This window comes from Dendropsophus ebraccatus, chromosome 3 (genome assembly GCF_027789765.1).
Source record: "Dendropsophus ebraccatus isolate aDenEbr1 chromosome 3, aDenEbr1.pat, whole genome shotgun sequence".
Lineage (NCBI taxonomy): Eukaryota > Metazoa > Chordata > Amphibia > Anura > Hylidae > Dendropsophus > Dendropsophus ebraccatus.
The window spans coordinates 183,766,399-183,787,295 of NC_091456.1; the positions used below are offsets into that span (position 1 = coordinate 183,766,399).

The following is a 20,897-nucleotide window of genomic DNA, read 5'->3' on the forward strand; positions in this document are numbered from 1 at the left end:
GGACAGAGAGGGTGTGCCAGACTAATGCATACACAATCTAGGCCACGTCCGTTGGGCACGGGGCTGCCAGATTAAAAGTAGTTTTTTAGGACAATAACTGCATCACCTGCCGAACAGATCTTGGATTAAAAGCAGCTATCCAAAGGTCCAAGTGTTTTTTTTATGTGGGGGGTCAGATTGTGGGTACAGAGTCACTTTCAGCCCGGGCCTGATGGTACATTCACTTTAAAGGGAACCTGTCACCGGGACGCAAAAGCACAAGAAAGCTAAAATTCTAATGAAGCCGGCACCAGCATCCCCGGGTTGGTGCTGGTCTATTTGTTTAAATAACTTAAAGGGAACCTGTCCCCGGGGATGCGGGCACAGAGCCCGCCTGAACCCCCTGTACAGCCCCTGGATACTTCCCCTTTCCGACAAGTCCCGTTCCTGGAGCCGGTCCCGGGACAAAGATATCAGCGCCCGAAACCTGGCGTGCGTGAAACCTGGCCATCATTCTCTATGGGCATCGGACTAATCTCAGCGGCGTTCGCGCACGGCTTTGTAAGTTTTTTTTTGGCAGTTGGGGGGGCTGCTTTTAACTATTTTCATTTTAGTGGGTCTGTATCTTGCTATTGCGGTGAGCTGTTGCATTTTTTCGTGTTTGTGTGTGTTTGCAACTTCAGCCACAGCAACGTGCTCCTGCCTAGTGTGAATGGTGTTCTATGAGAGCTGACCAAATTTGTCCTTTTTTTCTGTGTTCCAGATGGGGGGAGTGGCTGCCTCTACTTGGTCGTGCACTCCACCCGTCCCACCCAGGTGGTGTTATTACTTGTGCCGGTATAAGACAGATCTTGCATGCCCAGAGCATGGGCGTATTTCATGCCATGGAGAGGCCATAGTACAGTGTAGGGTCCGCCCCGTGTATGAGGCCACCGTAACGTGGTGGGGTAGTTTACACCATTGTTTGTGTGTTGACTACAGCAGAACAAAGTGAAGGTTCTGGAGTGGCCATCTCAGTCTCCTGACTTCAATATCATTGAGCCACTTTGGGGAGATCTCAAACACACAGTTCATGCAGGACAGCCCAGGAAGTTACAGGAACTGGAGGCTTTCTGCCAAGAAGAATGGGCAGCTTTACCATCTGAGAAAATGAAGAGCCTCATCCACAACTACCACAAGAGACTTCAAGCCGTCATTGATGTTAGAGGGGGCAATACACCGTACTAAGAATTGGAGGTATGTAAATTTGTGATCAGAGTTATTTGGATGTTTTTGGTTGTCATTATGATATAAAAAGAGAAAACACAGTAGTCTGACGATAAATGGCGTCACCCGACCACTAACCATGAGTGCAGGGCCGTTTTAATACATTGGTGGGCCCAGTGCACAGCCCTCAAGAGTGGGCCCCCCCTTACCTTTCTGCACATTGTATAATGTACTGAATTTGCCCCCACACTGTATCAAGAGCCCCAATACATACAGTAGTTACCTTATAACACTATTTCCACCATTCAGTGATTACATATTACATGAAAACTGCACTGAACAAAACAGAAAGATATCACCATTGATACCATTACATAATACCGCCATACCATGACCCCTATCAGTACAAGCCTATAACAGAGTGAAGTTACATCCAGTGACTCACCGGGGGCGTCTTCTCCGATCGGAGTCTGTCACCTTTTCTTTTTCTCTCCATCCAGCGTGGGCCACCTTGAAGTCTTCTCCTGGCTGTGAATCTTCTCTCCAGAATCTGCCAGACAAATATTTTAGGCTCCAACACATACAGTAGTTAGGTCCCTTATACCCCTATACAGTAGTTACACCCCTCTGTACCCCTACATAGTTACACCCCTCTGTGCCTCCATAGTTTTAAGGTGTCCCTGTAGTATATAGACCCTCATGTGCTCCTCCAGTTATATACAGCCCTCCTGTGCGCTCCCCCATTAGTATATAGCCCCCCTGTGCACTCTCCCCAGTAGTATATAGCCCCCTGTGCTCACCCACAATAGTATATAGCCCCCCTGTGCTCTCCCCCAATAGTATATAGCCCCCCTATGCTCTCCCACAATAGTATATAGCCCCCCTGTGCTCTCCCACAATAGTATATAGCCCCCCTGTGCTCTCCCACAATAGTATATAGCCCCCTGTGCTCTCCCCCAATAGTATATAGCCCCCCTGTGCTCTCCCACAATAGTATATAGCCCCCCTGTGCTCTCCCCCAATAGTATATAGCCCCCCTGTGCTCCCCCTCAATAGTATATAGCCCCCCTGTGCTCTCCATAATATATAGCCCCCTGTGCTCTCCCCCATAGTATATAGACCCCTGTGCTCCCCAATAGTATATAGCTCCCCTGTGCTCCCCAATAGTATATAGCCCCTGTGCTCCCCAATAGTATATAGCTAACCTGTGCTCCCCAATAGTATATAACCCCCTGTGCTCCCCCATAGTATATAGCCCCCTGTGCTCCCCCATAGTATATAGCCCCCTGTGCTCCCCAGTAGTATATAGCCCCCTGTGCTCCCCATAGTATATAGCTCCCCTGTGCTCCCCCATAGTATATAGCTCCCCTGTGCTCCCCCATAGTATATAGCCCCCTGTGCTCCCCCAAAGTATATAGCTCCCCTGTGCTCCCCCATAGTATATAGCTCCCCTGTGCTCCCCAATAGTATATAGCCCCCTGTGCTTCCCAATAGTATATAGCTCCCCTGTGCTCCCCAATAGTATATAGCTCCCCTGTGCTCCCCCATAGTGTATAGCCCCCTGTGCTCCCCCATAGTATATAGCTCCCCTGTGCTCCCCCATAGTATATAGCCCCCTGTGCTCCCCCATAGTATATAGCCCCCTGTGCTCCCCAATAGTATATAGCCCCCCGTTCTCCCCCATAGTGTATAGCCCCCTGTGCTCCCCCATAGTATATAGCTCCCCTGTGCTCCCCCATAGTATATAGCCCCCTGTGCTCCCCCATAGTATATAGCCCCCTGTGCTCCCCCATAGTATATAGCCCCCTGTGCTCCCCAAAGTATATAGCTCCCCTGTGCTCCCCCATAGTATATAGCTCCCCTGTGCTCCCCAATAGTATATAGCCCCCTGTGCTTCCCAATAGTATATAGCTCCCCTGTGCTCCCCAATAGTATATAGCTCCCCTGTGCTCCCCCATAGTGTATAGCCCCCTGTGCTCCCCCATAGTATATAGCTCCCCTGTGCTCCCCAATAGTATATAGCTCCCCTGTGCTCCCCCATAGTATATAGCCCCCTGTGCTCCCCCATAGTATATAGCCCCCTGTGCTCCCCAATAGTATATAGCCCCCGTTCTCCCCCATAGTATATAGCCCCCTGTGCTCCCCAATAGTATATAGCCCCCGTTCTCCCCCATAGTATATAGCCCCCCTGTGCTCCCCAATAGTATATAGCCCCCGTTCTCCCCCATAGTATATAGCCCCCCTGTGCTCCCCAATAGTATATAGCCCCCGTTCTCCCCCATAGTATATAGCCCCCTGTTCTCCCCCATAGTATATAGCCCCCTGTGCTCCCCAATAGTATATAGCTCCCCCTCCCATATAACATTGAAAAAAACAAACACTGTTACTCACCTGGGTCCACGCGTTCCTCTTCTCTTCCCTCCTGTGGCCGCACTTCCTGCGGTCACAAGAGGCTGCACTCCCCTTACCCTCGCGCCGACGCTCCAGTGACGTCGGGCGCTAGAGGGAGAGCGCGGCCTCTTGTGACCGCAGGAAGTGCGGCCACAAGAGTGAGTGACTGACAGGGAGGGAGCCAATGGCTCTCTCTCTGTCAGTGTCGCTGCTGCTGCAGCGCTGAAGCGCCGCAGCAGCAGCGGACGGGGGCAGCGGCGGACGGGGGGGCCCTGCAGGGGGCGCCATGGAGGGGTAAGTAGATTACCTATCCATGGCGCTCCCCCCTGACAGGCTGGTGGCCGGAGCCCTGTGCGACCGCACTGGTCGCACATAGCAACGGCCGGCCTGCTCGGGGGGGCCCCTTTAACCAGTGGGCCCGGTGCACGTGCACCATGTGCCCTCTGGTTAAAGCGGCCCTGCATGAGTGGGGAAAGAGTTTTTGTGTTATTATTCCTATTCTCTTAAAAAAAAAGGGACAAGAAAGCAAAAATTCTGCTGGGTAATTTAAACTTTTGAGCACAATTGTATGTATGGTATATGTACATTATATAACATTTACTGGCAGGAGGGCACAGGGTCAGGAACCTGACCCTACTGCCATTCTTTACAGTTTGGATCCTGAAAACAATGGCTCGTTATAATTGTCTGACAACTTGGGAAGATTCCAAACCGGAAATTTCATTTATTTAGAATAACATTGATTAAAGTGAAAAGTTCAATTTATTCTTGTGAAGTTATATTTTTACTGTTTATGAACATGAGCCAAGATTCTGCATCTGGTGCTTCAGTAGAAAACAATACGACTAAGGAAATAGCAGATATAGTTATATTCATAAGGGGCAGTGTTATAGTAGTTATATTCTTGTACAGTGGTACCTTGGTTTAAGAGTAACTTGGATTGAGAGCGATTTGCCAGAAGAGCTCACAGTTTTTCAAAATTGTAACTTGGTTTAAGAGCATTGCTTTTTTTTTTTTTTAAGAGCTCCCTGTACTGGGTGGGAGGGGGAGTGCCTCTGCAAATTTCTTCTTGCCCCCTGCAGTCTTTGTAAGCCCTTGTGTTTCCCATCCTTCCTATTCCTGCTATAATGTGTTTGCACTCACACTCAGCTATGCACACTGCTGCAATAATGTGCCTGCACTCATTCTCAGCTATACATACTGCTGCTATAATGTGCCTGCACTCACACTCATCTATACACACTGCTGCTATAATGTGCCTGCACTCATACTCAGCTATACACTGCTGCTATAATGTGCCTGTACTCATACTCAGCTATACACACTGCTGCTATAATGTGCCTGCACTCATACTCAGCTATATACACTGCTGCTATAATGTGCCTGTACTCATACTCAGCTATACACACTGCTGCTATAATGTGCCTGCACTTACACTCCGCTATACACACTGCTGCTATAATGTACCTGCACTTGCACTCAGCTATACGCACTGCTGCTATAATGTTCCTGCACTTACACTCAGCCATTCACACTGCTGTATAGAAAGGTTTCTGTCTCTGTCCTCCTGAACAGCTCTGTGATTCTCACTTCCTGATTGGTCCAAGCTGAACACACCCCTTTCCCCATTGCTGTCATGTGACCACACAGACCTCTGACAGCAGCTGTGCTTCTCTATTCTAGCCTGTTGTACTACACTACTGCATTATGGGGATCTGCAGTTCCCTCATGTATCTAGAAACTGTTTCTTTAAGGTTTATGCACTTACTATACATTATACTCCACATGCTGATTGTTATACTGTACTGTAACTTATAATATCACAGATTCAGCTGTTTCTAAATGTTTGTTTCATTTGTTTTACATGTTATTCAGAATTTAAAAAATCATTATTTTTGGGGTGTGGAACCAATTGTCTGCATTTCAATTAAATTTTCTTTGCTTTAAGGGTGCCTTCACACACACTGGATCCGCATCGGATCTGCTGCGGATCCGGTGTGTGCGAAGGCACCCTAAGAGTGCATTTGGATTACAAGCATGGTCCCAGAACGAATTATGTAATCGTAATCCGAGGCACCACTGTATATAGGAGCAGTATTATAGTAGTTATAATATCGGGTGAGAGCTGGATGGCTGGCACTACGGGAATGCACACTATATTAGCAGTCCTGTGGAAAGGCAAGCTCTCTCCTGGATGTGATTACGGCTAATGGAGGTGCACAACGCCCAAGGTAACAGTCCAACATGGAACAGGGTAGAAAAATAGAGGCGGTCACTCACCATTAGTTGCCGAAAACATTCATTTATTCATCCGGGCATGAACAAAGCAGGGAAGGGGGAAGATGGAGGAGCAGGTGCAATCAGACGAACGTTTTCACGCTATCGCGCTTCGTCAGGTCTGGCGTGTCTAACACAGGTGGGGGTGTGTTTTATAGGTCATGTGACATGTGTGAAAATAGTACAAAAAGTTATAAATTGCAAAAACACATATGCAAAACACATTAAAACCAAGCCGGAGTAACATACTAGAATAGTAGAGCATTGAGGTCATTTCTCTCATTGAGACCAGACACCCCTGTAGCATCCAATCGGATGATCCATTTCGTCTCGCATTTTAAAAGAAGTTTGAGCCAGTCACTGCCACTGCTGGGGGGGTTAACCCTTTCCAGGCCTATAATTCTTTTAGCGTCATTTGCATGATCGTTGCGTATATGATTAATAAGGCGTGGGACACCCTTACCAGATCGCAGGGAATAGAGGTGCTCTTTGAAGCGAACCCACATAGCTCTTTTAGTTTTCCCTATATAGTATCTATGGCAGGGGCAGATAACTGCATATACAACATGGGTCGTTTTACATGTTATAAATTGTTTTATGAAGCATTCAATGCCTCCGAGGACGATGTATGACTGTGCCAACACCTGTGGGCAGTATTGACACTGTCCACATCGTCTATTGCCGGATGGCAGGGACTTAGTGAGCCAGGATTTAGGGCGATTAATTTTACCGGCCGAGAATATATCACCTATGGTTTTACTTTTCTTGAAAGTGAATAGGGGTTTGTTGAAGGCGGCACTTTTTATGTCCTCGTCCTGCTCCAAAATGTACCAATGCTTCCTGATGATATTTTTCAGGGTCTCATTCATGGGAGAATTTTGGAAGGAGAACGTGAACCTTTTAAGGCTGTCATTATGGAGCTTATTATCTCTCAATTTGGGTTTACGTAAGGAGGTGGTGCTTGTATTACAGGCTTTAAGGTATGCGTCGTTGATGACGTCAGAGGGATAACCTCTGGTCAGCAAGCGGCTGCGCAACTGATTGGCCTGTACATGGAAGGACTCGTCATGGTTATTGATGCGTCTAATTCTGATCATTTGGCTGTAGGGTATAGATCTTTTCACAGATGGAGGGTGGGAACTAGAATAGTGTAACAAGGCGTTAGATGCTGTTTCCTTACGGAACACTGATGTGTGAATAGAGTTATCTATAATTTCAATTTTGACGTCTAAAAACTCCAGCTTGGTACCACCAAAATTAGATGTAAAAAACATGTTCACAAAATTATGAGTATTCAGATATGTGACGAATTCGAGAAAAGTCTCAGGTGAGGCATTCCAAACAATGAAAATGTCGTCCACATATCTGAAAAAAGAAACAATGTATTTAATGAAAGGGTTATTGACAGAAAAAATTTAATTTTGTTCTAACCAAGAGAGAAAGAGATTGGCGTACGTACAGGAGACCGGCGTGCCCATCGCAGTGCCGGTCTCCTGACGATACCAATCTCCCTCAAACATAAAATAATTATTGCCCAAAACAAACAGAAGAGCTTCACTGATAAAGGATCTAAAAGCTGGTGATTGACCCGTGCGCCCAAGGATGTGATCGACAGCCCCCACACCCGCATCATGAGGGATGCGGGTGTACAGGCTCTCGACATCGATGGACGCCATAGAATAACCGGACTGCCAAGAGATGGTGTCTAATGCGTGCAGAAAGTCATTAGTGTCTTTCAAATAAGTAGCAAAGGTGGGAAGCAAAGGACGAAGGGCCCAATCAAGATATTGTGATACTCCTTCCGTCACTGAGCCGACCGCCGAAACGATAGGACGGCCCGGCGGCCGGCTCAGTGACTTATGTATCTTTGGTAACAAATACCATTTTGGGGTGCGGGGGGAATCAGGAATGAGCTTCTCGGCTGTTTTCTGATCAAGGGCTTTATTAGCCACTGCTCTGTGCAGTAGTCCCCGCAACCGCTCTTTAATTTTAAGGGTGGGATCTTTGTCGATCTTGACATACGTGCTCGTCTCGCCTAGTTGGCGATAAGCCTCTTCTAAATAGTGTTTCTTCTGCATGATAACAGTGGAGCCGCCTTTATCTGCACGAACAATTTTCAGATCGGGTCGTTTTTTGAGCCAGTCCATCGCTCGTTTCTCACTTTGTGTCAGGTTGTTCTCAGGCTTGGGATATACTTGCGCTTTAGCATCCCGGAGTACAGATTTGTAGAAAATATCAATTGCCCCGCCTGGAGGAATCTGGGGGGAGAATGTCGAAGGCTTTCCTCCCAAAAAAGGCTCTTCTGTATGTACCACTGAACGTGATGAAGGTTGTTCACCGTCTAGGGTAGATAAGGTATGTATACTTGATAGGTCTTGGATAGTCAGTTCTTCTGGCATGAAGAAACCCAAGGGACCAATATGGTACTGGGGAGTGGAAAGCTCTGAGTTAGACGTGGATGTTTTGTGGATACTGAAAAACTTATGTAGATTAATTTTCCTGATAGCCTTAAAAAAATCAGCCTCAAAGTTTTCATAGGAAAATTCTTCATGAAGGCCAAAGTTCAACCCTTTACTTAGTAGAGAGTCGCAGCCGTCCGGTAGATCGACTCCTGAAATGTTGACTACATTAGGAGGATCAAGGGGGGTTATGTTGGTAGAGGTTACTTCCAAGATACCTGCTTCCGTTTGGGGGCTCTCTTGCGGTCTGTATCTCCGCCTCCCCGTGCGCCCTCTCGGGATCGGCCTCCTAAAGGGTTGCCCCTGGATCTGCTGGGGTCCGATCTATGTTTATTGCCATTGTCAGACTGACTAGAGTCAGAGTCCGTTGTGCCATAATCCATAGCTTTTTGGTGGAAGGCACTTTTATTTTTGTTGCTATGGCCTTTTGTTTTGTTTCTGGTATTCCAGGTAAACACCCGACCCTGGTCATAATCCAGCTTATCTCTTAGAAATTTTTCTTTTTTAATATCTTTAATCCCATCCTGAAAGGAAAGCAGATGGTTGTCCAATTTCAAGAAGAAAGCAGTGACTTTATCCTCGGTCATGCGGTTGGTATATTCAGCTTTAGCCTTGAGAAGGTCTGCATTAACCCTTTCATGTTCTAGTTGGTTCCTGTTCAACACTAGAGACATAAGGTTGACCGCGTGCACATGATGCGCTTCTTGCCAAGCTTTATTAAAAGATTCATCCTCCTGGAACTGTGAGGGGGGTTTGAAAGATCTTAGTCCTCTAGGGACACGATTGCTGGCCGAATACGATCTGAGCGAATTCACCGTCCAAAAAAGACGTATTTCTTTCTCCGCTAAGGAGGTGATACGATTCTCCAGCGTTTTGAGGTTGATGACCTCTACTTCTTCTTTAGTGTTACAAGCGGCAAAAAATGCATCTGCATCCACCCTTCCTGCATCAAGTGTTCTAATTGTGGAGCTGCCCGTAGTATCCATCTGGGTGTCGCTTTGTGTGCTCATGTGTGCTCAAGCCAGAAAAAACATGTACAAACAATATCGGGTGAGAGCTGGATGGCTGGCACTACGGGAATGCACACTATATTAGCAGTCCTGTGGAAAGGCAAGCTCTCTCCTGGATGTGATTACGGCTAATGGAGGTGCACAACGCCCAAGGTAACAGTCCAACATGGAACAGGGTAGAAAAATAGAGGCGGTCACTCACCATTAGTTGCCGAAAACATTCATTTATTCATCCGGGCATGAACAAAGCAGGGAAGGGGGTAGGATGCTACAGGGGTGTCTGGTCTCAATGAGAGAAATGACCTCAATGCTCTACTATTCTAGTATGTTACTCCGGCTTGGTTTTAATGTGTTTTGCATATGTGTTTTTGCAATTTATAACTTTTTGTACTATTTTCACACATGTCACATGACCTATAAAACACACCCCCACCTGTGTTAGACACGCCAGACCTGACGAAGCGCGATAGCGTGAAAACGTTCGTCTGATTGCACCTGCTCCTCCACCTTCCCCCTTCCCTGCTTTGTTCATGCCCGGATGAATAAATGAATGTTTTCGGCAACTAATGGTGAGTGACCGCCTCTATTTTTCTACCCTGTTCCATTATAGTAGTTATATTCTTGTATATAGGAGCAGTATTATAATAGTTATATTCTTGTATATAGGAGAAGTATTATAGTAGTTATATTCCTGTATATAGGAGCAGTATTATAGTGGTTATATTCTTGTATATAGGAGCAGTATTATAGTAGTTATATTCTTGTATATAGGAGCAGTATTATAGTAGTTATATTCTTGTATATAGGGGGCAGTATTATAGTAGTTATATTCTTGTATATAGGGGACAGTATTATAGTAGTTATATTCCTGTATATAGGAGCGGTATTATAGTAGTTATATTCCTGTATATAGGAGGAAGTATTATAGTAGTTATATTCTTGTATATAGGAGCAGTATTATAGTAGTTATACTCTTGTATATAGGAGCAGTATTATAGTAGTTATATTCTTGTATATAGGAGCAGTATTATAGTAGTTATATTCTTGTATATAGGAGCAGTATTATAGTAGTTATATTCTTGTATATAGGAGCAGTATTATAGTAGTTATATTCTTGTATATAGGAGCAGTATTATAGTAGTTATATTCTTGTATATAGGAGCAGTATTATAGTAGTTATGATGGCGTGGTGAGAGCTCCGGCCGGCACTAACTGTGAGGTACACCCAATGTAGGAAACCCGGGACTAGGATCTAGGGCAAGCAAACTGTATCCGAACCATGGAGCGGCGGTGCAGAGGCAAAATAAAGCAGGATATATGATTCAAGGTCAAGAAACAGAGTCTCGCACTCACCGGACTGAAGCTGCAAGTGGTTTATTTCCGATACATCAGAATAGGCTTGGCGGGGAGAGGGGGCTGAACACACCTGCTTTGCTATCTCCCCTCTCCCCGCCAAGCCTATTCTGATGTATCGGAAATAAACCACTTGCAGCTTCAGTCCGGTGAGTGCGAGACTCTGTTTCTTGACCTTGAATTATAGTAGTTATATTCTTGTATATAGAAGCAGTATAATAGTAGTTATATTCTTGTATATAGGAGCAGTATTATAGTAGTTATATTCCTGTATATAGGAGTAGTATTATAGTACGTAATATTCTTGTATATAGGAGCAGTATTATAGGAAGTAGTAATATGATAAGTATATTCTAGGAAAGCTGAAAGTGACTGCTCTGTATCCTAAGACCTCTCTGTGTGTGACAGTGACCGGGAGAGATGGAGTGTTGTGTCCCCTGCTCCTCCTCTCCTTGCCTGGACTCCACTCTGCTGCTCCTCCTCCTTGTTACTAGTTTCTGATCATCCCTAACAACACACAATACATAGCGACACAGACTCACTTTCAGTGACACAAACACCTGGCCACAGACACAGGGGAGCAGATCCTCGGCGAGGGCCCTGGGCATCATGGCAGCCATCTATCCCCCAAAAATCAGCCCCATGCTGATGACAAGTGATCCCCATTATATCCCAGGGTAAGTCCAGCTCCAGAGCGCACCCTCTGTACTCTGAGTGCCTAGACTGGATGCAAGTGTAACAAACTCTCAGCTGTGAGAATTGTTGGAACAACTTAAATATATTCTATAAATATAATAAATATATATTTATTTATTATTTTTTATATATATATATATATATATATATATATATATATATATATAGTGATTTTGCTTCAAGGTATCAAATAAAAGGTATCTAAGCCTACATAACACTGTAATAGTATAAAGGTTGTGTGATACCTCAGTGCATCTGTCTTATTACAATGTTCATGCATCTGATCTAATGGACTAAGCATGATGGGGGTTGTAATAGTTTGCATTAGTCAGGAGCGCTGAATTAGAGGATAGTGTATGGCAATGTGTCTGACTACTTAGAGTAGGGATACAGGACCTTGGGCCCTCCAGCTGTTGCAAAACTACAATTCCCATCATGCCTTCGCTTTGGCTGTCCAAGCATGATGGGAATTGTAGTTTTGCAACAGCTGGAGGGCCCAAGATTTCCCATCCCTGGTATAAGATAGTGTATCACCATGTATCTAAAAGACATGTATCTAGTAAGCCGTATCAGAATGTATCTAAGATTGTCTCATATTCCGGACCCATAATACCCATAGTACTTTTAGCAGTCTTGCTTATGTAAAACATAGGGAGCCTTTGTTGTAATGTATCTAAGCTAATGTATCTAAACTGTTCTGTTCACACACCCCAACCCCACCCATCCTTCAGTAAAGCGAATAGTAGTGTTTCCCATAGTAACCAGTCAGATTGAATAGGACAGACCGGATGCACTGGTGGTTGTGTTGCACCTGCCATGGAGGTGTGGTACTGCTATACAGCCATAGTGACAGGCGTTTCCCTTGATTGCTGCGATCCAAGGGATCCATGACAACACCGCCCTTGTTGTCAGGTTGGGAGTGGTATTGCAACTCAGTTCCATTAAAGTGAATGGAGCCAAGTTGCAATACTACACCCAATCTGAGGACAAGTGTGGTGCTGTTTCTAGAAGAAAACAGATGTGTTTTTTGTCCGCTGAACCAACCTAAATCTAATAGAATGTGATACTTACTGTCTGCTGTGTTATTGTATCTAAGCCTATCAAGTGTGATACTTATTGTCTGCTGTTATTGTATCTAAGCCTATTAAGTGTGATACTTACTGTCTGCTGTGTTATTGTATCTAAGTCTATCAAGTGTGATACTTACTGCCTGCTGTGTAATTGTATCTAAGTCTATCAAGTGTGATACTTACTGCGTGCTGTGTAATTGTATCTAATGGTGCGTTTACAGAGATTTATCTGACAGATTTTTGAAGCCAAAGCCAGGAACAGACTATAAACAGAGAACAGGCCATAAAGGAAAGACTGAGATTTTTCCTCTTTTCACATCCACTCCTGGCTTTGGCTTCAAAAATCTGTCAGATAAATCTGTGTAAATGCTCCATTAGCCTATGAAGTGTGATACTTCCTGCTAAGCTCTTGTAAACCTATGATATGTGATACTGTCTGAAGAGCTCACGTACCTAAGCCACTGATATGTGATACTGTCTGATGAGCTCATGTATCTAAGCCTATGATATGTAATGCTGTCTGCTCAGCTCTTGGATTTAACCCTATCAACTGTGATACTTTCTCTGTGAGTTCTTGTATCCAACCCCAAGTGTGATACCTACTGTCTGCTGTATTTCTTGAATCTTAACATATTATATCGCATTCTTACTGATGAGCCCTTGTATCTAATCCTATCATGTGTGCTCTCTGCTGCTACCTCTGTCCATGTCAGGAACTGTCCAGAGCAGGAGAGGTTTTCTATGGGGATTTGCTACTGCTCTGGACAGTTCCTGACATGGACAGAGGTGGCAGCAGAGAGCAGTGTGTCAGACTGGAGAGAATACACCACTTCCTGCAGAACATACAGCAGCTGATAAGTATGGAAAGATTGGAGATGTTTAAATAGAAGTAAATTACAGATCTATATAACTTTCTGACACCAGTTGATTTGAAAGATGAAGTTTTTCGCCCAAGAACCCCTTTAAGTAGAATACTTGCTCCCTGTTGAGTTCTTGTATCTAACCCTAAGTGTGATACTTACTGTCTGCTGTATTTCTTGAATCTAAACATATTATATCTAATTCTTACTCTCTCAAGAGCTCTGACTATCTAATCCTATGATGGGTGATACTTATTGTCTGCTGAGTATTTTTTTTTAATCTAAGCTATTTACTAAGATACTTACTTTCTGCTGTGTTCTTGTATCTAAGCCAGTCATATATAATACATATGGTACTGCATGCTGTGTTCTTGTATCTTAGCCTATGATGTATAATACATACGGTGCTGCATGCTGTGTTCTTGTATCTAAGCCTGTGATGTATAATACATACGGCACTGCATGCTGTGTTCTTGTATCTAAGCCTGTAATGTATAATACATACGGTACTGCATGCTGTGTTCTTGTATCTTAGCCTATGATGTATAATACATATGGTGCTGCATGCTGTGTTCTTGTATCTAAGCCTATAATGTATAATACATACGGTGCTGCATGCTGTGTTCTTGTATCTAAGCCTATAATGTATAATACATACGGCACTGCATGCTGTGTTCTTGTATCTAAGCCTATGATGTATAATACATACGGCACTGCATGCTGTGTTCTTGTATCTAAGCCTATGATGTATAATACATACGGTGCTGCATGCTGTGTTCTTGTATCTAAGCCTATGATATATAATACATACAGCAATGCATGCTGTGTTCTTGTATCTAAGCCTGTAATGTATAATACATATGGTACTGCATGCTGTGTTCTTGTATCTGAGCCTATCATGTATAATACATACGGTACTGCATGCTGTGTTCTTGTATCTAAGCCTGTAATGTATAATACATACGGTACTGCATGCTGTGTTCTTGTATCTAAGCCTATCAGGTGTGATACACTCCCAGATGATAGCACCCAGCTCTGCTACTATACAGTGACTGGTCTTTCCCAGCCCTGATGATAGACTATAGGGCGGTACAGTAACCGATCCCTGTGTTACGGTATTATCACTGGATACACTGACGGCTGCACAATGCTTTCCTGTCACCATTGTGTGTTGTTACTTCTCACTGCTTCAGGCCTTGTGTGTACACATCTCCATGGCGGCCGATGGGCTTGGATACCGCACGGCCTGGGACACTAGAGACCTGCCATAATACGGCGGCACTATTAACCCCTTAGAGTCCATGCTTTCACTGCATGCAAATCATCTTGTTCTGACCAGGATCCCAGTCCATGTCCCACAGTCACATTATTCTGCTTACTAGCCAATGTGCAGCAGGGACAGCCACTAGATGGGCTGGGAATGACTCTATAAGGTCCTACAGGTGTCACAGGTATCTGGAGCCCATCCTATAGCGGCTGGAGGGTGTATGGGGGGGGGGGGGGGGAACCATAGAGCAAAGACGAGGTGATCCCACTGATACCCAAAAGGCGTAGTAGCGCCAGAGATTTGTAATTTACTTCTATAAAAAAAAAAAATCTCAACACTTCCAATACTTATCAGCTGCTGTATGCCCTGCAGGAAGTGTTTTCTATTCTTTCCAGTCTGGAGAGCAGGAGAGATTATTTTCTATGGGGATTTGCTACTGCTCTGGCCAGTTCCTGACATGGACAGAGGTGGCAGCAGAGAGCACTGTGTCAGACTGGAAAAAACACACCACTTCCTGCAGGACATACAGCAGCTGATAAGTACTGGAAGAATTGATATATATATATATTTTTTTCAAATAGAAGTAAATTACAAATCTCCGGCACTTTCTAGCATCAGTTGATTTGAAAGATTTTTTTTTTTTTTTTTTGCTGAACTACCCCTTTAATTCTGGGCAGTACAGGATGTCCTGGTTATGCTCTTCCCACCAGCTTTGGACATCTTAAGCCGTGTCGTGTTGTCTTGCTGGAAGATTCCATCCACCAATTAGCGTGTATGTGATCTGTAAGGATGGACTCGGGTGATGGTGCCTCCTACATAGATGATTGGCCGGAGAACGTTCCCCAGACCATAGTGCTGCCACCACCAATAGCTGAAGGATGCCTATTCTCTAGTGTTTCTGACACGCCAACATTCATCTGTTCCATAAAGCTGAAAACGTGATTCGTGATGAGCGAATCTCAAGCGTGCTCGGCTTCGTCCGAAACCAAATGCTCTGGCTGAAGAAGTTGGGTGCCGCCCTCCGTAGTCCAGGAAAACATGGAGACAGCCTATGGCCTATGGTTGTATCCATGTTTCCCGGCACTCCGTATTTTCCATGTTGCCTATTCACAATGGCACCATTCGTCCGCCCATAATACACCGTTACAACAGGAGCGCGAGAACAGCTCACAAACCGTGCTGATATCGGCCACCATTGGTCCGTGAGCTCCTATAGTGGAAAGTAGGAGGTGGTCCTAATACTCTGGTACATGTCTATTGCAGGTATGGCGGCTACTGTCCCCAGTACAAGTATAATCTGGGTAAGACCTACGGGAAGCTGACCGGCCAACTATTGACCAGTCCAGATGTCCGGCACTCGGGCCAGCTGGTCCTCCAGTCCTCCCCGTACCCTCCTCCTCGTCACGAGATCAACCTGGACACGACAAACAGGAGGAAACCACGTCTGGGAGACAAGAAGCTGTCGTGGAGTATGATTCCAGGATATACCGGTAATGGGATGCCAATTTATATCTCCGCCCATGATTTCCTATTACCCCCATTTTGCCCATTTTCTTCTCCATAGTAGATAACTGTATATAGTGGGATATAGTCTAATCCCCTTCCTTGTCTTCTCAGGCTTCATCCCTAGATCTCAGAAATTCTTTGCTAAGACGTACGCTGAGACCACTCGGGACGCCCTGACCGACTTTAAAACTGATCAAGACCACCAACAGGGTCACCTGAAGGAGCAGATCCTGGTCAGTAAGCTGCAGAGTGGTCAGCAGGCGCCCCGGACCGAGCATGAGAAGCAGGTGAGCCCAGATACCAGCGCAGGCCATGGAAGATACACGTGTGTGTGACCTCTAGTGGCCGCTCACATGTATCTTCCATGTCCGAGATACAAGCTGAATTCTGCAGCTGGTAGTGTTTTTGACTATGTGGAGGGCACTGTTTGGATGGCACTGTTCTGGAAGACATTGTGTGGAGGGTACTGTGTGAGTGGCACTGTTTTGAAGGGCACTGTTCTGGAGGGCACTGTGTGGATGGCACTGTTCTGGAGGACATTGTGTGGAGGGCACTGTGTGAGTGGCACTGTTCTGGAGGACATTGTGTGGATGGCACTGTTCTGGAGGACATTGTGTGGAGGGCACTGTTCTGGAGGATGCTGTGTGGAGGGCATTGTTCTGGAGGACACTGTGTGGATGGCACTGTTCTGGAGGGCACTGTGTGGATGGCACTGTTCTGGAGGACATTGTGTGGATGGCACTGTTCTGGAGGACATTGTGTGGAGGGCACTGTTCTGGAGGACATTGTGTGGAGGGCACTGTTCTGGAGGACATTGTGTGGAGGGCACTGTTCTGGAGGATGCTGTGTGGAGGGCATTGTTCTGGAGGATATTGTGTGGAGGGCATTGTTCTGGAGGGCACTGTGTGGATGGCACTGTTCTGGAGGGCACTGTGTGAGTGGCACTGTTCTGGAGGACATTGTGTGGATGGCACTGTTCTGGAGGACATTGTGTGGAGGGCACTGTTCTGGAGGACATTGTGTGGAGGGCACTGTTCTGGAGGACATTGTGTGGAGGGCACTGTTCTGGAGGATGCTGTGTGGAGGGCATTGTTCTGGAGGATATTGTGTGGAGGGCATTGTTCTGGAGGGCACTGTGTGGATGGCACTGTTCTGGAGGGCACTGTGTGAGTGGCACTGTTCTGGAGGACATTGTGTGGATGGCACTGTTCTGGAGGACATTGTGTGGAGGGCACTGTTCTGGAGGACATTGTGTGGAGGGCACTGTTCTGGAGGACATTGTGTGGAGGGCATTGTTCTGGAGGATATTGTGTGGAGGGCATTGTTCTGGAGGGCACTGTGTGGATGGCACTGTTCTGGAGGACATTGTGTGGAGGGCACTGTTCTGGAGGACATTGTGTGGAGGGCACTGTTCTGGAGGATGCTGTGTGGAGGGCACTGTTCTGGAGGACATTGTGTAGAGGGCACTGTTCTGGTTAGCACTGTGTGGATGGTAGTGTTCTAGGGGGCACTGTGAATATCAATGTTCTGGAGGGCACGGTGTGGATGGCACTGTTTTGGAGAACTTGGTATTGGTGGCACTGTTCTGGAGGGCACTGTTCTGGAGAGCAATGTGTGGGTGGCACTTTTCTGGAGGACGCTGTGTGGATGGAACGGTTCTGGAGGGCACTGTGTGGATGGCACTGTTTTGGAGGGCACTGTTCTGAAGGACACTGTGTAGATGGAACTGTTCTGGAGGGCACTGTGTGGATGACACTGTTCTGGAGGGCACTGTGTGCAGGGGCGTAACTACCACTATAGCAGCCATAGCGGCTGCTATGGGGCCCGCCGCATCAGGGGGCCCCATGGCCTGTTCCTGCAATACACTGGGCCCCCTGAGCCGTCATCATTTGCAGCACCGGGTGGCCCTGCTGGTCTCCTGGGTTTTGCAAATGTCCCTTTAACTGCAAGCACTCCTGACCAGAGCTAGCAGTTATGTAGTTATGACTTCACTTGACCGTTTAGTGGTCAGTCGGGGGGGGGGGGGCCCAATCAAAAGTTTGCTATGGGGCCCAGCCATTTCTAGTTACGCCCCTGACTGTGTGGATGGCACTGTTTTGGAGGGCACGGTTTTGGAGGGCACTGTTCTGGAGGACACTGTGTGGATGGCACTGTTCTGGAGGGCACTAGTGTGGAGGGCACTGTTTTGGAGGGCATGGTGTGGGTGGCACTGTTTTGGAGGGCATGGTGTGGGTGGCACTGTTTTCGAGGGCACTGTGTGGATGGCACAGTTCTGGGGAATACTGTGTGGATGTAACTGTTCTGAAGGACACTGTGTGGATGGCACTGTTCTGAAGGACACTGTGTGGATGGCATTGTTCTGGAGGACACTGTGTGGATGGCACTGTTCTGAAGGACACTGTGTGGATGGCATTGTTCTGGAGGACACTGTGTGGATGGCACTGTTCTGGAGGGCACTGTGTGGGTGGCACTCCACATGCCATCTGCAGTACATGCCACATGCCGTCTGCCATCTGCAGTAATGGATGCTTCTCTCTGCCCCTATTTCCAGCTCATCACGGCCAGGTATCGGACTCCCCTCCCAGCGCTGTCTAAGGACCCGGCCCCCTATGTCTCTCCCAATGCCTTCCAGATACAGGTCTCCCCCTACTACATGGAGGAAGAGGACCCCAACAAATACTTCATCTCAGGTGACGTTTCTTTTTTATTTATAAAAGACAGTTGCCAACTATTTCCTGAATACGGCTGTGTTCCCACTCTGGGAATATATCGGGTAAGGCGGCCGTCTCTTTATATAGACGGCCAGGGTCACGAAACGGCTGGTCTCTTATGACGTGTGCACATAGCCTAAAACTGAAGAACAAATGAAATGCTGAAAATTAAAAAGATGGATATTCACTTAAATATTTGAAATATTTGTAGATTTTTTTTGGCCAAGGTCATTGGGTTTCATTGGGTTTTGCATTTTAAGTGTTACTGTCACTTTAAATAAAATTAAAATTGTGAAAAGTTTTGATGGGGCAGAGCCTGCAGGAGACGGGGTCCATAGACACACTATAGAAACTGTCTCCGACAATAGTGAGCTGGGGAGTATAGAGCACAGCCGATCGGTGGGGTCTGACACCCTGATTGAAACTTTTGAAATTTCTGTGACCATGACATAGATCATTGTTAAAGGGGTATTCAGCTTAGAATTAACTTTTCATATGTTGCTGCCCCAGCGCAGAACATAATAATAAGCCTATTCTTACTTATTCTTCCCCGGTGTCCTCCTACATCAGCTTCAGTCTCTGGCTGAGTGATCCTGCCTCCACTTCCGAGACGGACTCATCTGGCACTGACAGCCTGCTCAGCCAACCACTGACTGAGATGGGATAGCACCGTGGCCAGTGATTGGCTGTCACTGCCAGACGAGTCCATCTCGTTCAGTCACGGGTCGAGGATGATGTAGTAAGATACCAAGGGAGCTTGGAAAAGTATGAATAATCTGTGCAAGGGCAACAACATATTAAAAGTTACTTTTGAGTGGAATGCCCCTTTAAATTTCCTTAATTTCCACAGGTTACACTGGCTATGTTCCCCGCTCCCGTTTTCTCATCGGCACCGGCTATCCCATCACCACCAACAGAGCGATAACAGAGTTTGATCAAATGACTCTAAAAAAAGGAGCCAAAATTGGAGACCACCATGGACCACGAGAAGGGAATAGAGCCCTGTCTGACCAGAGTCACATCTACCTGGAGCAGCTGGGCTTACTTCCCCGCTATACAGGATACGTGCCAGGTTAGAAAATCCCAGATATGGCCTATGTGCTGCTATAGGGTATGAGATAGTCAAGCAAGTCTGCAGTAAAAATTAACCCTCTCATCTCACTATTCCAACAGGTTACAAGTTCCAGTACGGACACACCTACGGATATCTTACCCAAAATGCTCTTGGCCAATCCACACTGGAAAAGCAGATAGTGAATTAGGAAGCCACAGGAAAAGCCAGCGCCAACCGGATGATTGATCCCCTGATGTGTGAGACAATGACGGGTCACATACTTACCCACATGGCTGGCCGCCCTGGCCTTCCATCATTCAGCCGGGGCGGACTCTGCGAGATTGATAAGGACCAACGAAAAAATCACCGCGTGCCAAAGCCATAGGATGCAACGGAGACAATTGTTATCCGAAAGCACAAAGCATCGAGACAATCAATAAGTTTACAAGTAATAAATGTGTGAGAGTGCGAGAACTAGTCTGCTGTCCTTCTATGTATCCCTCGTCACCCACTACCCATATATATTCTCACATTGGTCTGGACTAGGACTAATGTCAGTACCAGGCACACATGGGTATAGGCCAGTGCGTAGGGGAGCCAGAATGTAATGATGATCTATGTGTGATGTAATGGTAATCTATGTGTGATGTAATGGTGATCTATGTGTGAGGTAATAATGATGATCTGTGTGTGATGTAGTGATGAATTATGTGTGATGTAATGGTTATCTATGTGTGATGTAATGGTGATCTGTGTGTGATTTAATGGTAATCTATGTGTGATGTAATGGTGATCTATGTGTGAGGTAATAATGATGATCTGTGTGTGATGTAGTGATGAATTATGTGTGATGTAATGGTTATCTATGTGTGATGTAATGGTGATCTATGTGTGAGGTAATAATAATGATCTGTGTGTGATGTAGTGATAAATTATGTGTGATGTGATGTAATGGGGATCTGTGTGTGATGTAATGAGGATCTATGTAAGTGATTACAATATTAGAGCATAAGGATACGTTAAAACTAGAGATGAGCGAACCTGGAGCATGCTCGAGT

At 45.9% G+C, this 20,897-nt stretch overlaps 1 protein-coding gene across 1 annotated transcript; it reads left to right on the forward strand.

The window, feature by feature from the left end:
- Window positions 1-11,209: 11,209 nt before the first annotated feature.
- On the forward strand, window positions 11,210-20,313 carry CIMIP2B (ciliary microtubule inner protein 2B). Its single transcript, XM_069964853.1, has 6 exons — window positions 11,210-11,352; window positions 15,832-16,058; window positions 16,186-16,361; window positions 18,626-18,764; window positions 19,636-19,857; window positions 19,959-20,313. The coding sequence occupies exons 1-6, from the start codon at window positions 11,285-11,287 to the stop codon at window positions 20,045-20,047; spliced, it is 921 nt and encodes a 306-aa protein (XP_069820954.1). The 5' UTR covers window positions 11,210-11,284; the 3' UTR covers window positions 20,048-20,313.
- Window positions 20,314-20,897: the final 584 nt, after the last annotated feature.

Excerpts from the sequence above, each read along its gene's own strand:
- CIMIP2B (XM_069964853.1), top strand. The coding sequence starts at position 11,285 with ATGGCAGCCATCTATCCCCCAAAAATCAGCCCCATGCTGATGACAAGT. Across the intron at positions 16,059-16,185 it reads TATGATTCCAGGATATACCG|GCTTCATCCCTAGATCTCAG; the intron begins GTAATGGGATGC and ends TTGTCTTCTCAG. Across the intron at positions 19,858-19,958 it reads CTATACAGGATACGTGCCAG|GTTACAAGTTCCAGTACGGA; the intron begins GTTAGAAAATCC and ends CTATTCCAACAG.